Raw genomic sequence first — 20535 nt, forward strand, 5'->3', positions numbered from 1 at the left:
CCCATGTTTTCTTGTTCCACATTCACACCCCACCTACAGAAGCTCTTATTAGCTTCATTTCAAAGATGGAAGAGATTCAGGTTTACAGAGATGGTATTCCTTACCAAAGATACATAACTGATCACAAGAAAATAAGGACCAGACTTATGTTCTGTCTCAGAAGATGGAGTTAAAGGAAATGAAAGAAAGGAAGGAAAGGAGGGGGGCCAGTCAGAGAGAGAGGGGAGAGAGAGAGAGGGAGGGAGAGGGGAGGAGAGGGGAGGGGAGGGGAGGGGATGGGAGGGGAGAGGAGGGGAGAGAGAAGGAAGGAAGGAAGGAAGGAAGGAAGGAAGGAAGGAAGGAAGGAAGGAAGGAAGGAAGGAAGGAAGGAAGGAAGGAAGGAAAAAAGAAAGGAAAAAAATTGCTTTTCCATATATACACAGAGGATATATATGCAATAAGACATTTTTGTATGTATTGATGTCTCTTAGTTGTTTTAAACTTTAAAACTTAACATGATTCATTGAATTTTAAGAACTAAGTTTGATCTTTAATACTAACTACAAGTTTTCTTCTGAGTCCAAATCAATATAATAGATCTTTTCAAGCTATTGAATCTTTTCAAGAGAGGTTTTGTCTGACCTGAAGTCTTTTGAAATTGTTCACAGCAACTAAAGCCCTATCTTCACCTTCTACCACCTGGTCAGTATATTTTCTCATTTCATCAAATCAGAAGGAAATACGACAGGAAATTACATCCATGTTGCTACTGTATGACTTGAAAAAAATTGAGGCTGGCATAAATGAGGTGATAACTTTCAGGTCAACTAAAAATCAATAGCATTTACACACCTATCACGATCTGAACAATCTCTATTATCTCTTTTTTCTGTTTGAAAATCGTAGCTTGTCATAACCAAAGCAAGCAGATATTAAGGTGACAATTTCCAAAATTTAAATCTGCACTTCTGGATACTTCTAGATCTCTGTTGCATTCCTAATCAGAAAACAACAGCTTTTATAACGCATAAAACATTTACCATATCCAAGTTGTTAATTATTTTCATCAACTTATAGTGCATCCATTATCATTGTGCATTTTACTCAATGTATTCCACATGATCCCAAGAAGTTCATGGAATGAAAGATAAATACAGTCAGGGCTGGGAATATGGCCTAGTGGTAGAGTGCTTGCCTCGTATACATGAATCCCTGGGTTCGATTCCTCAGCACCACATATATAGAAAAAGCCAGAAGTGGCACTGTGGTTCAAGTGGTAGAGTGCTAGCCTTGAGCAAAAAGAAGCCAGGGACAGTGCTCAAGCCCTGAATTCAAGCCCCGGGACTGGCAAAACATACATACATACATACATACATACATACATACATACATACATACATACATACATACATAAATACAGTCAATATAATATCTGCTGCTTTTAGGAATGGTTACCTGAGGTAAACATTTTGTTTTATTTAAAGCTTAACAAATAAAATAGGTAGAACATGGATTGTTAAAATCTGAGGCTTGCAATACACAATGAGAGATCACTCTAGCTCCTTCCTGACAAGAGTCCAGAGAACCATATCTGAAATATATGGCTAGAAAACTTTCAGAAGGTTAAAGACTTCAACCTCCCAGACCTTTCACCAAAATGCATTGTAGTTCCTGATCACACCAAGAAACAAGAGACATGTTGGTGCTACCATTGTAACATGCTTGCTTCTATGGGCAAAGCTACAAAACAAAACACACAGAAATCCTTCAGAAAACTCTATTAATCTCCAGAGGAGGGGGAAATATTTCAAAGCATGTGGACTTGGCTGTACTCAGAAACTATACAATGAAGATAATTTCCTAATAAGCCATGAAACACTGTCACAAATTACTTAAACTAACTGGCACTTGTGCAATTAAGTGAACAAATTAAATTCAACAAGGTAGTGGCCTGGAGGATTTATGAGACTTGTTTGTTTGCATTCTAATTTGTCACATTTCCTTATGTTTCTATGGGTTTACTCCTTCACTTTATACTAATCAACCAGGCCCTACAGACGTCATGTGTTCAGCTTTATGTTTTCTATTCCACATTCGAGATCATGGCCATTTTTGATCTTGGCAAGTAGAAGCCATTCATAAGAATGTACAGTGACAGGCCAAATGAGCCATGAAAGATTAGGGTAAATGACATTATAGGTTAGCTAGGATGCCACACATGTTGTATAAAAGTAGCACAAAACAAACAAACAAGCAAACAATGCATATCTTTCCAGTCCCATTTCCAAACTTCTAGCAGAGGCTGCATCCTAGCATGAATCAACACAGTGAGTAAAGATAATTCTCCTTAAATGAAAATGGAGAAAGAAGAAAACCAACACCATAACAGAAATCCATCTATTACCTTCTCAATGAGATCTAGGCAGGATTGCAAATTCAAACTGAAGTCAATGGGCACCCAGTCAATACCTTCTTTCTTGTATTCCTCTTGCTCCAGAATAAACATATGCTGATTGAAGAATTGTTGTAATTTTTCATTTGTAAAGTTAATGCAAAGTTGCTCAAGGCTATTTATCTTCAAAGGTATGTGAAAGAAGAGACAAAAATGAAATAGAAGTTTCATGACAAGAATAAACAATAAAGAGAAAATTATATCTCAATCATATGATATCAAAGAGATCTAACCAGTAACATTTCTCAACTAAATTGTTTCCCTTAGCTGTATCTACAAACTAAAGAGTATTGTAATAAAATGTTTATCCATAATTAAAATATGCAAAAAATTAACCTCTAGTTCACCTTTATTTAATACTCAAAAATTAAATTTTTAACAGATATTGCAGTAAAATAGTTATCACTAATTGTAATTCAGATAATTCTGATGGTTTTAACATAATGATTCTTAACTTATTTTCATATTCACGTGTTCTTGTCACATTTTCTAATTACCTTGTAAGGGAATTCCCTGAATTCCCTCTTATCACATATACTTACTTCAAGGATTTCAAAACCAGAGATATCAAGAATGCCAATGAAGCACTGTCTGGACAGCTTGATGTCTAAAATGTTGTTCATCCGTTCCACAAGCCATGTAAATATTCGCTCATATATTGAGTTTGACATGGAACCAACAGCGTAGATTACCTAGAAATCATATTGAAGATATTGCTTTTTTCTGACAGTAGTGTTCAACATAATTGTGCACATTATCAACACATACCTTCTATTCAAATCAGAATGTATTTACTGAGCTGTGGTTTGGGGCATTCTGCTGATTGCAATGAGGGAAAGAAAAGAAAGAAGCAAAACAAGGGAGCGAAAAAGGAATCAAGGAGAAGAGTAGAAGAAAGCATTCAGCTAGTTTCCCAAAAGCACAGGCGAGAGAAATTATATTCCTCTTAATAAAGGGCCACAGAGGATGAGGGAAGGTGTGGCAATGTGCTTTGTAATCTTGTTCTACACTAAGACCAACATCAGTATCACCTGGGAGTTCAGGAAAAGTTACGAATTCTCAGGCCTAATTCTAGCATTGGATCAGACTCTGTAATCTAATTGCTCTTATTGACAAAGACTTTTATCTGTCTGTTTTCAGTCTGCCTGGCCCAATTGCACTATAAATTCTCCTAGGTCACTTTATGGGGAATCTCATACCTTTGATATATGATTATGTTTCTCATCCCCATAGATCAAATTCTTAACATGTCATTAGCAAGAAATCTATTCAGCCAGTTCAGCAACAATCTCCCTACCCTTCACATTTCCTCTTCATAATCTGCCACTGATCTCTTTGTCAATAAATCCCTACTTGTCTGGGTTGTGTTTGGAGTTCAGCCCAATGTCTCTCTACTATTTCATCAGACCTGAATAGCATCTTTTTTACCATTTTAACAAAGTGGCTGAATAATTCTTTCTTTACCACTATGTGGAATCAAGTTTGAAGGTATTTAGTAGAGTACATAGGAATCTTTCATTCTTGTTTTAGTGTTATTGCTGATTTCTGATGAATTTTATAACCATAGTCCAGTGAGCTGCCCTCTTCACCTAAGTAATATGTGTAATATTGTTTTATAATGTTTTTATTATCTTTAAGTAGTTTTACAAAGAATTTGTCATTCAACAAAGTAACTTATGAAAATAGTGGGTCTTGATCAATGTCACCCCCTTTCAACATTCTCACTCACCAATGGCTCTTTCTAGTACTGGCTTTCACTTCTCACTACACTAGTTCACAGCATGGCCATGAATGGACGATGGCCTTTGGGAGCATCATTCTGACACAAGCTCTGCTACTGTCCAAGTGAGGCTGCATGTGCCCCACCCTGAGGGCTGAAGCACAGGTTTACGGCTAACTTACTAGGGAGAGCTTCAGTCTTCATGCTTTATTAATGCTGTGCAAAGGCAGATCCTGCTCACACAATGCAAAGTGCTGCAGTAGAGGCAGCACTTCACACAGACTCCAAGTGAGAGTACATTTCAACTAGAAACTCCTCAAGCCTGAAACAATGTTTCCCAACACAGAACATGCAAAACAGGCCTTTACAGCCATTCTAACCAGGAGGACAAGGGAGTAAGCACCCAACGGGGCCAACTGGTATCCAGTGTGATTTAGTGGTGAGTCATTCACTCTCTGATTGTTTATTATGAGTCATTTCCACAGTAATTCATAAGCTGTATGGCATCCATTTTTTAATTATTGGCATCAAGAGTACATTGTACAAATAAAGTGTCAGGAATGATTTTTACCATCTGCAACACTGAGGAAATCATTCCTTCTACAGCCATCTGTTTGAAACCTAAAAAACCCTTTTTGTTCCCTAAACACTCAAGAAGTCAGAGTGGAGAGAAGATTTTGATACTTGCAGAAAGAAACACAAGAAGAAATCCTGGAGATGTGGGCAGAGGAAGATGCAAAGGGCAGAATGTCTGCTGAGTGAATTAATAAGACCATAGATCAATATACTGCTCACTAAGTAATCATTCCAACCTTTTCCTCACTCTCTGTCTGTTGAAGGTGGGAGATGGAGACTGAATCTATACCTCCACTTTTTAGGAGCTAAAAGGACTCATTTCTTAGTTATTTTTAAAATAACCTCACAGAAGACTGATTCCTTCAGAGCTATCATGCAAGATAGAAAACAACAAAGTACAGCAGACAACAAAAAAATGGCCAACTAGTCAAAATTTTAACCACTTTGATACCTTTCTCATCAGTCATAAAATCAATAAATACATCCACCTCTAAGAGTTGTTGTGAAATATCCACACCCAGACCATTCATAGAACAATGCTTCAGAGAACACAGACATTCATACTGGTATCCAATAAATGTTAACTCCACCTTTTATAGCCCCTTTCTGGTTATTACCATTTTTCATCTTCCTCTAGTATTTACTATCTCCATCACTTTGAGCAATTAATCTTTCTAACAGTCACTGTTTACTCTGAGAAATGGAAACAGTAATGCTTACTTAGCTTATTATCAGAGGGAATAGGGTACTCCATGAAAACCACCTGAGACAGTATCCATAGTAGGCACTCAGTGAATGCTAATTATGGTTGTGTCATCACTACTAATCATAACACTTCATCAGCTTATTTCTTCTAGACATGGCTATAACTCTCTTGGAATCATAAAATCCTAAACCTGAAGGATCTTACTTCTTCATAATTATGCATAATGGTTCTCAAATTGGGAGGGATACTTTTGAAAATATGAAGGGCAGACAGGTACAAGTGGCTCATGCTTGTAATCCTAAATGAAATCTGAGGATTGTAGTTCACAGCCAGCCCAGGCAGGAAAGCCCATGAGACACTTATGTCCAATTAACTACCAAGCAGTAAAAAAAAAATCCAGAAGTGGACTGTGACTCAAGTGGTAGAGTGCTAGCCTTGAGAACAAAATCTTAGGGTCAGTGTCTACCTAGGCCCTGACACACATAAAGACAATATGAAGGGTATTGAAGTGCATGAATATAAGAAAGGTATGAGAGAATTCTTCCAGCATCTAGTACTTGGGGTCCAGACATAGCAAACATCTGCAAGGTATAGCTGATTCTCTTCCACGAAAAACGATCCCATTCTAGATGATAAAAAAGCCTCTCCATTGAGAAAACAAAGTTGCTCAAACTCTTCACCACAGGAGAGTTAAAAAAGATCAAGACACTTTACCAAAGTACGAGAGTGGATTAGAACTAGAGCTAGAACTAAACTTTATAAAGAGTGTTAAAATTGCAGGGATGTTTCATCTTTTGCAATGACCATCAACAGAGCACACATTTCTGTAGCTCTAGTAGTGCCAATTGTCTTTATAGTTAGTAAAATTCCTAAGAAGAGAAAGGCTTTAATTATAGTATACTTCCTCACTGTCTCCAGGACAGGGGAGAAGGAAAGAGGAGAGGAAATAAGAACAAAGGGTTTTTTTTCTTTTTTTTAATACTGATATTGATATACTAGCTTATTTCATTGATTCTGTTATAACACAGTCTGTAAGAGTGACATAGTCCCTTACAACACAATATTAAGGAAATGAATGTTTGATTTCAGCTTTGAAATGGCTAAACAACCAGTATTTAATCACAAGTGAAAGGTTCACCTGCATCTGCAAAGAGAATTTTTACCCAAGAAAACTGTCAAAATGTATATTTCAGGAAAAAAAGACTTATTTAAGAAACATTAGTGTGCATAATAAGTAAAAGTATATTTGGAATACTTGCCACAGTAGCTCTCCTTAGGTATTACTATGGCTGGCATTGTAGAAAATATACAATATAGTATTGCCAAAGGTAGAATCATAGTGCCCTTGAAATACTACCTCACCTGTTGTATATTTTGACTTTTGGTAACGAATTCATTACCAACTTTGATTCTAGGATAGATGAAGCCATTCACCATCTCGGAGGAGTTAATGCCCATGAGGAATGCAGCTTTTTCAGCACCTGGTCATGAGAAAGGAAGAAAGACAAGAAGGAAGAAAAGAAAAAAGTGCATAAGAAAGGAAAGTGATATAAAAATCCATTCTATTGTAGCCAAATACACTACTCAGAAGATGGGAGAGTAATGGGTTTAGGCTGACATAATAAGACAGATTGTAGCTTTAAAAAAAATGGCTGAATCCTGGGTTTTGTATATATGCCTACCTGATCTAGGGAAGGGAAAGTAAAACGAGGGTATAAGATATCACAAGAAATGGGGCTGGGGATATGGCCTAGTGGCAAGAGTGCTTGCCTCGTATACATGAGGCCCTGGGTTCGATTCCCCAGCACCACATATACAGAAAATGGCCAGAAGTGGCGCTGTGGCTCAAGTGGCAGAGTGCTAGCCTTGAGCAAAAAGGAAGCCAGGGACAGTGCTCAGGCCCTGAGTCCAAGGCCCAGGACTGGCCAAAAAAAAAAAAAAAGAAAAAAGAAATGTACTCACTGCCCTATTATGTAACTGTACCTCTTTTGCACAACACTGTGTCAACAAAATTTAATTAATAAATAAAAAAAAAGAATGCAAAAAAATTTTTCACCCTAAGACTAAAGTACAATATCTGAAATAAAATATCTAGGGAAAATGGGACATAACTAAAATTTAAAAAATGGCTGAATCCTAAATATTTTAAAGGAGGGTTTTTTTTAAATAGGTGCAAATCATAACTACATTAAAATGTCATTTATATGCACTCCTAATTCCTATAATCAAAAAGATACAGGAAATAACAAGTTTGGGTGAGGATATGGAGAAATTGGAGCCTTGTTTACAATGTGGTTTCTATAGAAAATGGTGTGGCAATTACACAGAGGTTAAAGACAGAGTTACTGTCATAACCAACAATTTCACTTTTACGTATGTATCTAGGAGAAATAAAACCATATATTTATACAAATAATGTAATAATGTTCCTAGTAGCATTATGCGGAGTATTTAAAGAGTGGTGGAAATACCTATCAACTCATGAGTCAATGAAATGTGACATATTCATATAATCATTTATTATTCAGTCCAGAAAAAGAATGACAAGTGATGTATGGTGTGACATGGCCAAAACGTGAAAACATTATGCTAACGGACTAAGGCACAGAAAATAACATATTATAGTGTTGCATTTATACAAACTGTCCAGAATGAATAAGTTTGGAGAGATAAAAAGTAATTTTGTGGTATGAGAGCCTGAGGTGAAGGGAACTGGGAATAATTACTAATGGCTATAAGGTTTCATTGGGGAAGATGAAATATGATGTGCATGTGATGTGCATGTAATGGTTGTACAACCTTGGGCATACACTAAAAGGATTTGATTACATATTTTAAAAGCATAGTTTGTGAATTATATCTCAAACAGTAAAAGAACCTATGTCTTGAAAGAATCTATGTCTTTTGTTCCATTTGTAATGAAATGGAAGGACTTGGAAAAAGTCATACTAAGTGAAGTGAGCCAGACCCAAAGAAACATGGACTCTATGGTCTCCCTTATTGGGAATAATTAGTACAGGTTTAGGCAAGTCATAGCAGAGCATCACAAGGCCCAATAGCTATACCCTTATGAACACATAAGATGATGTTAAGTGAAATGAACTCCATGTTATGGAAACAATTGTTATATCACAGTTGTAACTACTTTCAACGTCCTATGTGTATCTGTAGCTTCTATTATTGATGATGTTCTTGTATCACATTCCTGTGGTTGTACCTACACTATCTCTGTATCTTATCTGAGTATATTGGTAACCGTGTTTACTGGTATTGGAAGTAGGAAATTCAAAGGGAATACCAAATTTGAGAGACACAGGGTAAAAAAAGAGAAACAACTACAAAAGCAATACGTGCAAAACTGTTTGGTGTAAGTGAACTGAACACCTCCGGGGGGGGGGGGGGGAAGAAAAGGGGGGGAGGGAGGGGAATATGAGGGACAGGGTAACAAGCAGTACAAGAAATGTATCCAATGCCTAACGTATGAAACTGTAACCTCTCTGTACATCAGTTTGATCATAAAAATTTGAAAAAAAAAAAAAAGAATCTATGTCTTCAAAAGAACCTTGTGGCCTCTTAAAAATGACTAGTCTCAACAACATGGAAAATTTCATTTATCACTGTCTTTTTTCCACTTCTACGTATATGTTTATAGATTCTTACAAGCAACAGGAACTTCAGCCGTGAAATTTAATAATTAGCAACCAATCTATGGAAGTCAAGACACTTTGCCAGTTAACTATCATAAACCCTTCTTTTTCCTGTTTAAGTCAGCTTGCTCCATGGTGCCCTCTACTGCCGAATTGTACTAGGACTACATACACCCCATAAAACTATTCCATAAAAGATGTGAAAAAGAACAGATGCCAGAGGAAAATGTAATCAGGTATAGATCCCAGTGGAGGTCAAGAAGTGACAATACCAGAAAAGAATACCACAGGTAAAATGGTGTGGGCATATTAAAAATTGTTCATTATTTCATGTATTGAACAAAATGAATATTACATTCATCTGGAAACTCTTTTGTGTCTTCTGTTTTAAATTAGTCTTAAGATATATATATGTATATATATATACATATACATACATATGTATGTATATATATACATATGTACATATACATATATATATCTGATATCAAATACCAGAATTTCTTGCAATAGAAGGTAATGTGCTCTTTCTTCACTTACAGAGAGAGAGAAAGAGAGAGAGAAAGAGAGAGAGAGAGTTTTCTTGGCCATAATCACAAGGAATAAAATATGCTTCCATTAGAAAGAATGGCATTGCCCCATTCATAAGGAAATGGAAAGACTTGGAAAAACTATATTAAGCAAAGTAAGCCAAACTCAAAGAAACATGGGCTGCATGGCTTCCCTAATTTGTAATAATTAGAATGTACCTATAAATCTACAAGTAAGCTCAATGATCATAAAAGACAAAAAATTATATTTGGACATGATAAACTGAACAGAATTCTAAACATTTACATAGAGAGACCAAAGGAGGATATTCTTAGGAGAGGATCACCAAGGCTCAACATGTATGTGCATATGATCATATAAAATGATACTTATCAAAGTAAACTCCAAGGGGGCTGGGGATATAGCCTAGTGGCAAGAATGCCTGCCTCGGATACACGAGGCCCTAGGTTCGATTCCCCAGCACCAAATATGCAGAAAACGGCCAGAAGCGGCGCTGTGGCTCAAGTGGCAGAGTGCTAGCCTTGAGCGGGAAGAAGCCAGGGACAGTGCTCAGGCCCTGAGTCCAAGGCCCAGGACTGGCCAAAATAAAAAAAAAAATAAAAATAAAATAAAAAAAATAAACTCCAAGGAATGGAAACAAGAGGTTTTTTTATTGAACTGTTTTCAGTTCTTTCTTTTACTTTCCTTTTTTTCTTCTGGTTTTTTTTTTTCTCTTTGTAGCTGTTTTCTTATTTCTATACCCTTTGTCTTGTATGTAAATTTCTCTGATTTGGAGAGGGGAAGGAGAAGCACAGAAACAGTGGGACAAAGGGTGAACTAATTCAGCAATGATATTCACTAGACACTACATTGGAAATGAACTATACAACTTGGGGAACAGATGGGTCAGGTGGGGAAAAACTGAGGGAAAATGATGGAGGAAATAACACTGTTCAAAAAGAAATGTACTCATTACCTTATTTTTGTAACTGTAACCCCTCTGTGCATCACCTTTACATTAAGAAAAGAAAAAAAAAGGAATGAAGTAAAGAAAAAAACATACCAACACCGATGTCATTTGTGTTAGTAGTATCAGTCTCCATTCTGTAGTTCTTTACAGCATTCACAGAGGGCTAAGAAGCTTTTAGATGTTTGATTTGCTTATAAAGCAAAACCAATGTATATTATGCATTCATTCTTGCAGGCTGTGTACATAGTTTATGCTATGTTAATTTGCACTGATAATGGCTTGGGTATTTGGTTGCTATGAATCCTTTCAAAATGCACATTTTATCTGGGGAAACAATTGGAAAATCAAGGACCGAGGGAGACAAATAGACAGACAGACAGACAGACAGACACACACACACACACACACACACACACACACACACACTCAGAGCAAACATGTCTATTCTAGGTTAAGATGTATCTGCTAAACATGCCAGGGTTAGAAACTAAAACATGGATTTTTTTTTTCCAATCGAAAGCTACCAGTCAAAATTACAGACTTTGAAAGAGACTAGAAAGCATTTAAACCCAGGTGAAAAGATTTAAAAGAGATGAAGAAATAAAAATGTACCTGGCCAATCTGAATGAAGACAAATAGTAATTGACCAGGTGAAAAATGAACAATTCCACAGAACTTGTCCAGGTCAAAAATAAAAAATAGAGAAGCATTTGATTTTTTAAATATAGAAGCATTCTGGTGGGTCACCCAGTTTATAACGGACCCAAAGAATAAGTTGCTGTGTCAAGACAGGTTTCATGCATCCTTTTTCCTATATTAAGTTTAGTCCTTTGAGTCCATTTTCATCTACAAACAAAGCAGATTATGTGTATCTCACATTATGTGTATCTCACTTTAAGCTTTGAGAGAAGTAGCACCAATGTTACAGATGATTTCTCATCTATTCTAGTGAGCACTGAATATTCAGACAGAACTGATGTACCTGCAATTTATCCCAAAGATTTACATTACAATCACATATTTACTTTGGTTTTTCTCCTTGGTGTGACAAGAAAATAATAGTTTTCATCATGTGTCAAAAAAAACCTTACTTCATTTTTCCTAAATGTTTAAAAATTCTACAACAAAAGTGTAAAAAAATAGTTTGTCTACATATGAGTGTCCGTCTGTGTTAGTGCTGCTACTGTAAACTTAGCAATGTCTATACAAACATTTTCATGGTGTTGCCAAAATGGCTTTATGAGATTCACACCAAGAAAAATCAATTCTCTGAAGACCTAATGAATGAACACAGCAATTTTAATTAGGACTTAACCGTAGGTCTTAATTAAACAGCATGGTCTTATATGGAAGAGGTAACATTTAGTTAGAGCAGTAGTTCTCAAATACTGTGTCTCAGAATAGCCTGGAGAGCCAGGAACAGACTTTTAGGTAAACTCGCTGAAACAGGTTAGAATCTAAGACTGTCAGGCATACCAGGTTACCCTGGCAATTCTAACACAGGGAAAAGCTTGAAATAAACCTTTTTATTACAGTGGTCTTAGACCTTACTTCCTTTGGCCCCTCTGTCTTCCCCAGAAATAATGGGATTTGAATTCAGGACCTCATATTTACTTGCCTTGGCTTTGCACAGCTGGTACTCTAGGAGTAAAATAAACTGGAAATGAAAGGAGGAAATATATGATTCTGTTTGCTTGAGGTACCTAGTGTAGTCAAACTGAGAATGTCTGAAAAGTAGAACAGTACACAAATAATATTTCTTTTTCTCCTCAGTAGTCTGAGATCTGGAGGATTACAGTTCAAAGCCAGGGAGAGACAGAAAAGTCCCCAGGATCCCACTCCAACCCAAAATAACCAGCAAAAAGCCAGGCTAGAGGTATAGGTTAAGTACCAGGCATAAGCAAGCAAGCCAAGTGAACACAGGGTCCCTGAGTTTCAAGTAAAACTGTTTTTAAAAGAATATATATTTCGTAAGGTGAACAATAACAGAAAAAGTTTCATCTTGATGCGTTTCCATTGCCTTTGAAATTACAAGGGCATGTGTTCACACCTCCACTATGATACCCATCACACTCGATGATAGTTTTTTCCCATCTCTTACTTACATGCTAACAGCAAACAGACTATGTTCTCATCAAACCTGCTTTAACCAAGTGAAATTCACTGTTCTTCTGTCCATTATTAAGTGGGATGTGTTTCTTACAGTGTGCTAGAAGAAAACTACATTTGAACGATGCTGACAATACCTTTTAGGGTCAACAATCCATGGAAACCACATTGACTAGCTTCAATATTTTTCAAAAACCCAAGAGATCAGATCAACTACAAAGAAAAACCAGGGATTTTTCTTTTAACACAATCATAAACCATGTCTTCAAATTCTTACTCTCGGTGCCATCTGCTTCCAGTTGCTCTTCTCTGGGTTTCTGTTTAAATTTCATGTTTCCCAAGTGCATGATGGCCCCGATGAGTTTATAGAGTGCACATTTCTGATCAGCAAGAAAGCCCAAGCTGTCCATGGCTTGCTGTGAAAGGAGAAACAAATGTCCATGTCTTCTTTTACCTACTGTTAGCACTAAACCCCACCCAACTTTGTGCCACAGGTATGTAGTATCCTTCACTAGCATAGAGACTGGCAGGAATGAGAGTTTGCCTTCCACAGGGAGACAGTGCTGCTTAAAGCAATGTAAAGGCTTCTGTTAGGCCTTGCTCACCAGTAGTCTGCTTGTCCTCTTAAAAGACAATCGTGAAGGCGCAAAACTTATCTGGTTCAACAGCCAGTGGTGCTAGAACTTGCCTTCAACACCCTGCTTCTAACTCTTCTCCTTTCCAGCAACAGATCGATAACTGCCTATATGAGGTCAATTACTTTGCCTTTTGTGATTATGGAGGAAAACACTCTAGCTGCTGAGTGAGTTGTTCCTGTGATCCCACGGGGTCTCCTGATTTTATTTCCAAGCCTGCTCAATACCAAGTCTGCTAAGAGAAGTGCTTAAGTAAATCTATGCTGCCATAGAATCACTTTTCTAAGATAGGCATTCCCACACACCTGAAGAGAGTGACAATGTGTGCAACAATTCTGTGGGTTGTTTTAGAATATATATCATATTCATGTACCATAAAAACTCATACTCTTTAATCAGTTATTTCAGTTCTAAGTATCTTGCATGAATTGAGCCCCAGAAATAGTATTAACTTACAAAATTTTTACACTAACAAAAGGAAAAGCAACACAGTAAGCCATAAGACAAGTGTCTGAAAAAATACTGATTATCAGCTTAAATGTTTTGTGAAAAGTTTGTAAAAATAGAAGATTAATTTTTTAAGTGTAAGTCAAATAGCATACACAGTATATTATGAATTTTTAGAATGACAACATCACAGTAACCACACAGAGGAACCATAAGTAGATTAAAAACATAATAGATTGTAGAACTATACACTAAGCAAAATAATTTGCCATTGTGTTGAAATTTCTTTCTCCTTTTCTATGATTCCAAAAGCACTCTCCTCACAATGCATACTTTTACAATGTAAATAAATTTGGCAAAGATCAGCCCTCCACCACTAGAGGGCGAAGTCACTTCTTCAGGTCCCTTAAGAACAAAGCTCTACCATGCTTCTTTCCATCTTACTGTCAACAGCAAAGGTTGCTTTGACAGCTAGCAAGCCTTACTTCAGTAGCTAGAAATTGCTCAGCATCATCCATGCTCTCCACAGCAGCTACTCCACAGGAACAATTGTGAAAGTCAGAGGCACTGGACGACACCAGGAGCATATCTACAGGGGAAAACAATCATTAAACCTCGTTAGAGAAACATACAAAGCCTGGGGAAATAATTGACTAATGTTCACAGTTTACTTCACAGCTTACAGCATATTTGTAAACAGCCAAAATAAAATCCATCTTCTAGATCCAACCTTGTAAATAAAATTTTGCCTTCTATTGACTTGTTGGTCAGGTGCCAATGCCTCTCAAAAGATCAGGCTGGCCAAGGCCAAAAGTAGACTCAACTGCCACAATTTGAAGAGGGAGGTGAGGAGGAGACAACAAAAAACAAAAACAAAAGATCACAACAACAACAACAACAAAAACCATAGTGTATGTTATCAAAACTTGGAAAGCAAAGCAGGCATGAAGACTCATGGATGAGGGCCAAAAGACAAAAAAGAGAAAGAGAGAGGGGGGAGGGAGGAAGAAGGGAAGGAGGGAGGGAAGAAGGGAGGGAGGGAAGGAAGAAAAAGAAAAACTTTTGTGAAATTAAAAGTAGATCAGACCTGATCTTCAAAGGCAAGTAACAGCCTGGCCCTGGGGCAGTACCTAATAAACATAAGCAATGTAGCCTGTCATATCACATTCTCCCACTTCAGAGTCTGGGTTTGTCTTTCCAGGGATCCACAAATCAGTGACTCTAAGACTCCTGATGTAATTCACTTCATCAGGAAATGATGCAGGCCAGAGCCAAGGCAGACTGTCAGCAGCACATCATCAACGGACTTAGCAGAAATCACTATCCTATTGCCCACTTGTTCCCAAAAAACATTTTTTATACTGGTCTTATTTACTGTTTACATTTCACTGAAATGAATTAAAATTTGGTTTACATAAATGTGCACAGCAACTTTATTTGGTAACAAGCTACACGTTTCCACCAGGTGAATCAGTAAACAAAACTGTTGCATATTCATACAACAGACTACAATCCCCAAAGTATGAATTCCAGTATGGAAGACTCTCACCCCACAATTATGCGGATTGAAATCAGCCAGACCAAAAGAGTGCACAAAGTAAAACACAACCTAAATCAAAGTGACAAACTGCATATTAGCAATGGCTTTGCAGAAAATGAGTACACAAAGGAAGAATTAGAAAAGATTCAAAGGAAACTTTTCATGAAGTATGTATCTTAGTGATTGTGGTAATGATTTCTCACATATAGATATTTTCCAATACCAATTGTACACTTCAAAAATGTCACTGAAATGATGGAGGAGGTAACAAATTGTACAAGAAATGTACCCATTGCCTTACTTATGAAACTGTAACCCCTCTTCACATCACTTTGACAATAAACAAGTAATTATTCAGAAAAAAAAATGTCACTGATTTTAGGTCAGTCATCCTTCAAGAAAGCTCAAACAATGGCAAACATAATACACTTATTTGTATTTTAAAATATTTTATTTACTCATTAAAAATTGAAAAATAATCTTCATATCTATGTTTCACAACATGATATTTTGATATGTATAGATGCACAAGGAAACGTACCTGGTATTTCTTAAGGCAGATATGTGTGTAATACCTTAACCCATCTAATTCTTTTAAACTTTACCTTACGTACACATCTTTTATTTCATATTTAAACATGGTATCTTTTAATATAAAATACTTAAAGCAGAAATGTCTTGTTATAATCTTTCGATCTTTCATATGGGTTTAGTTTTTTCCTTCCTTCCTTCCTTCCTTCCTTCCTTCCTTCCTTCCTCTCTTTCTTTTTATCAGTTGCATACACATCTTTTGTGTGAACAGAATATTTAAAAACTACTTTGTTGAGTGGGCATTGATGGCTCACACCTATAATTCTAACTATTCAGAGAGCAGATATAAATTAGTAGAACCCCATCTCAAACAATAACTGGCCATGGTAGTTGTGTGCCTATCATCCAAACCATAGTAGGAAGCATAAATAGGCAGTTTGCTATTCAATACAGCCTGGGCAAAAAGCAAGACACTACTTCATAAATAACTAGAGAAACAAGGGCTGTAATTGTAGTTCAAGTGATAAAGCACTGGACTAGCAAAACCCAGTACCACACCATCCCCCCAAAAATTAGAAAATTAAAAAACTAGACATTCTCTTATCTATACTCCTCATTGCTTAACAAATATAATTACCATGTTCAGTAGTAGATGTCTAAACTTACTTGGCACATGTGCATGAGTGTGTGTGTGTGTGTGTGTGTGTGTGTGAAAGTCAAAGAGAGAGACACAAAGAGAGAGAGAGAATGTGAGGGCCTTAATCCTGAGGCTTGAATTTACCTTCTCACTTGTTTGCTTTTCCCCCTCAGGCTGATGCTCTATAACTAGAGCAATGCCTTCAATTCCAGCTTCCAGTTGGCTAATTGGAGATAAGAGTTTCACATATTTATTTGTCTAGAATTGCTTCAAACCTCTATTCTCAGAGCTCTTTCTGTGCCTGGCTTAGTTTTACCTCGCATAATGTACTCCAGGTGCAATTGAAAGGACATTATTTTGTAAGGTTAATATTTGTGTGTATGCATGCACACGTGCGTGCATGCATGTGTGTGTGTGCACCATGCTTTCTTTATGCATAGATTTTTAGTGGGCACAGAGATTGATTTACTGTCATGACTGTTGTGAACAGTGCTGCAATGAACATGGGAATGCAAGGATCTCCTCCAGTTTGAGTATTCAGTTTTAGGTGGGATTGCTGGATCATATGTTAGTTTTATTCTTAATTTTTAAAGACACTCAATATTGTTTTGCATACTGCTTTTTGTCATTTACATTGGCACTAACCATATATAATGTTTCCTATTTCTCCAAGTCCTCACCAACACTTGCTAAGTCTTATCTTTATTGCTAATGACCATTACAGCAGGTTTGAGATAAAATCTAATGTGATTTTGATTTGCATTTCCCTGATGATCAATGATGTTGAGCATTTCTCATAAACCTAGTATTCACTTGAATGTATTCTTTTGAGAAATGTTCTTTCACGTCCTTAGTTCACTCAGTTTGTTTGCTCGTCTGGCAATGTTACCATGTGAACCACACCTCTGGCCCTGCTTTTTCACTAGTTATTCTGGAAATAGAGTCTAATGAACTTTTCTTCCCAGACTATCCTTGCACCATCCTTCTGTATATTCTACAGCTAGAATTCTAGCTAGAATTCTAGACATTAGCCATGGGCACCCAGATCCTTTACCCACTTAAAAAATATATATTTATCTTTAAGTAATTGTACAAAAGGGTTTCATTTCAACAAATTAGTTCATTGGGTCCAATATCTACCACTTTTTCCAATACTTAATTAGCCCATTTTCTTGCAATCAGTTGTTTCTGACTCTTACATATATGTTAGATATTAACTTCTTATCAGATGTCTGGTTTGCTATTGTGTCCTGGTCCACTGTTTGTTTCTTCACTATGCATTATTTTTTCATACTATTGGGAGAACTTGGGAGCAGTAGGCTAAATGTCAAGGACACCAAAAGACAAGGGCTTCTTAGACAATGATCTCTCTTCCAAGAGCTTATGCATCACTTAAATAGCAAGAATGGGCAGAACCAATCACTGCAAGGGGGAATGTCTGAGAGATAAAAAGAGGAAGAGAGGGAGGGGAAGGTAGATGGGAAGGAAAAGCAAGAGAAGGAAGAAGTAACTCGGGAGAAGGAGAGGAGGAAATAAATGCAGGCCCAGGCTTTAGAGAAAATGGACAAGGTGGGTTTTAGCCATGCCTGGGAAAAATGTCAGCCTTAACTGAGGACAAAAAAGGAGGTGGGGGGGGGGGGAATTTCATGACCATGTGCAAACTAGATGAACTCTAGACCCAAGACAACCCACCACTTATTTTTTTTTCCATTTCTCCCATGGATGGACAACTTCTACTCTGTGATGTTTTTCCATGATCAATAATTTTTCTCATACTGACAAATAGAGCTAAGAGATCTAGGCATCATCTTCATTTTGTAAGATGTTCCCTCTTATTGCAATCCTCAGAATGTTCCAAAACTTTTTTTTTTCAAACATGGATGGAAACAATACCTAGTCCTTCCTTTGTTTGTTTTTTTCCTAATCCTGGGGCTTGAAATCAGTGTCTGCGCACTGTCCCTGAGCGTCTATTGCTCAAGGCTAAAGCTGTACCATTTGAACCACGGTGCCACTTCCAGCTTTTTCTGTGTCATTTACTGAAGATAAGAGTCTCACAGAGTTTTCTGCCTGGGCTGGCTTTGAACTGCAACCCTCAGATCTCAGCCTGGTGTGTAGCTAGGATGACAGGTGTAAGCTATCAGCACCTGGCTACTTCATACTTTTAAAAAATGTTTCCCAAGGATATGAGAGGCTAATCTCGCTTTCTATTTTGTCTATTGCTTAGGTTTGTCCTGTTGTCGGAACTGCCCTCCTCCCCCCAAAATGTTGTGGCACATGCTCATGCATAAAATGTTAAAATAAGTATATCCTTGTATTTGTATTTGTTTTCAACATTGCCAAGGTGCTATGGGAAATTAAAATAACTGAATTAGAAAAAATGAAATTATTAAAAAGCAAAAAAAAAAAAAATGAGAGGCTAAACAAATAACTTGACAATACCCAATTTATACCACCAGATGTCACCAATTGCACAATAATCAGTCTGAGCAACCCTAAAATCTCAGCAAGAGAAATGAATTCAGGATATGCCTGAATTTTCCACAGCAGTACATTTTATAATGTCTCTCACATATTTGAGGTAATGGTGGTTCCTAAGATGCCCTGCACAGCATAGCAGACCATGTCAATAAGGTTAAGATTTGCCAGGGAGTCATTGGCTCATCCCTGATGTTCTAGAGGCAGACATCAGGAATATTTCAATTCCTCAAATCCATCATTCCTGGGCAAAAAGTTCAAAAGTCTCATCTCAACCCATCACTGATAATGGCAATACACACCTACACTCCCATCTACCTGGGAGGATGAAATCAGGAGGACTGCCTTCCTAAGACACAATCATCTAGGTCAAACACAAGGCCTTGAATTCATACCCCAGTAACACTACCAAAAAAAAGAATGTTAAGAATGTTAGACAGGAGCTGGGAATATGGCCTAGTGGCAAGCGTGCTTGCCTCGTATACATGAGGCCCTGGGTTTGATTCCTCAGCACCACATATACAGAAAATGGCCAGAAGTGGCGCTGTGGCTCAAGTGGCAGAGTGCTAGCTTTGAGCAAAAATGAAGCCAGGGACAGTGCTCAGGCCCTGAGTTCACGGCCTAGGACTGGCCCCCCACCCCCCACCCCACCCCCCAAAAAAAAGAATGTTAGACATTATTAACAGAAGGAAAAATAACTATTCCAGGTTTAGCTGGAAGAAATAGTCCCTGCTTATACATCATTAACGTTACACCTATGCCTTAAATAACTGTCTATAGGCTTTAACTTTTGGTGAAAGCTCTTAGAAGTTAAAGTCTAGGTGGTCAAAACTCTGGCAAATTTAATTTAAATTACCTGTTAATTTGCTAGCCCCTATCTGACAAACAAGCCCATACACACCCCCATGGCAGGCAGCATTCTTCTTCTCATGTGGTTACCACAAATGCAATTTAATCAGCTTTGCCTTCTGCTCTCCCAATGATTTTGCATTGCATAACTCATTGTGCCAATACCTGGCAGTACTGTATGATTTGGCATCTGCCTAATTTTGCCAATCCTACCACTCCACTGTATCACCAACAGTGGTGGCCTATTGCTATTCCAAAATCTAATAAAATACATTTAGCAAAGAGTTGTACTAAAATAACATATTTCAGACTCTGGTCTTTCTCTCTTTTGTTCTAGAATGACCCTCGGTTCTAGAACCTTATACATACCATGAAGTTCTTTTCTTCCAGCTATAATTTGATAGAAAATGTGGTAATTTCTCTCACCCGGCTGCTGGTACGTCACCCGGGATTTTTCAAGCAAATCTGGATAGTATAAAATGAATACAGATTCAGATTTAGTTAGAAGTTCTTAGAAAACTTAAAAGAAAAGTTGCCAGATAGTGCAATGGCTACTCACAGATCTCAATGTCTGCAGATGAAAGCATGCCTCTGACATCAAAGTGCAGCCTGATGAATTTCCCCTAGGTAGACACAGAACACAGTCTCCTATTCAAACTTTCTAAACAGGTGAAATGTCTTCATTGTCTACATAACACATGACTACTTTCCCAAAAGATGGAAAAAATGAA

At 37.3% G+C, this 20535-nt stretch overlaps 1 protein-coding gene across 1 annotated transcript in view; it reads right to left on the reverse strand.

Moving 5' to 3' along the window:
• The window catches only part of Myh15 (myosin heavy chain 15), a 110942-nt gene that overhangs the window by 77708 nt on the left and 12699 nt on the right, over positions 1–20535 (reverse strand). Inside the window, exons 8-14 of the mRNA XM_048345811.1 lie at positions 20364–20427; positions 20174–20269; positions 14258–14361; positions 12968–13106; positions 6796–6914; positions 2974–3123; positions 2384–2554 (exon numbers count right to left, since the gene is read on the reverse strand). Of these exons, the coding sequence (XP_048201768.1) occupies positions 2384–2554; positions 2974–3123; positions 6796–6914; positions 12968–13106; positions 14258–14361; positions 20174–20269; positions 20364–20427 (843 nt within the window). The remainder of the gene's footprint in view (positions 1–2383; positions 2555–2973; positions 3124–6795; positions 6915–12967; positions 13107–14257; positions 14362–20173; positions 20270–20363; positions 20428–20535) is intronic.

Source organism: Perognathus longimembris, chromosome 5 (assembly GCF_023159225.1).
Source record: "Perognathus longimembris pacificus isolate PPM17 chromosome 5, ASM2315922v1, whole genome shotgun sequence".
NCBI classification, from domain to species: Eukaryota; Metazoa; Chordata; class Mammalia; order Rodentia; family Heteromyidae; genus Perognathus; species Perognathus longimembris.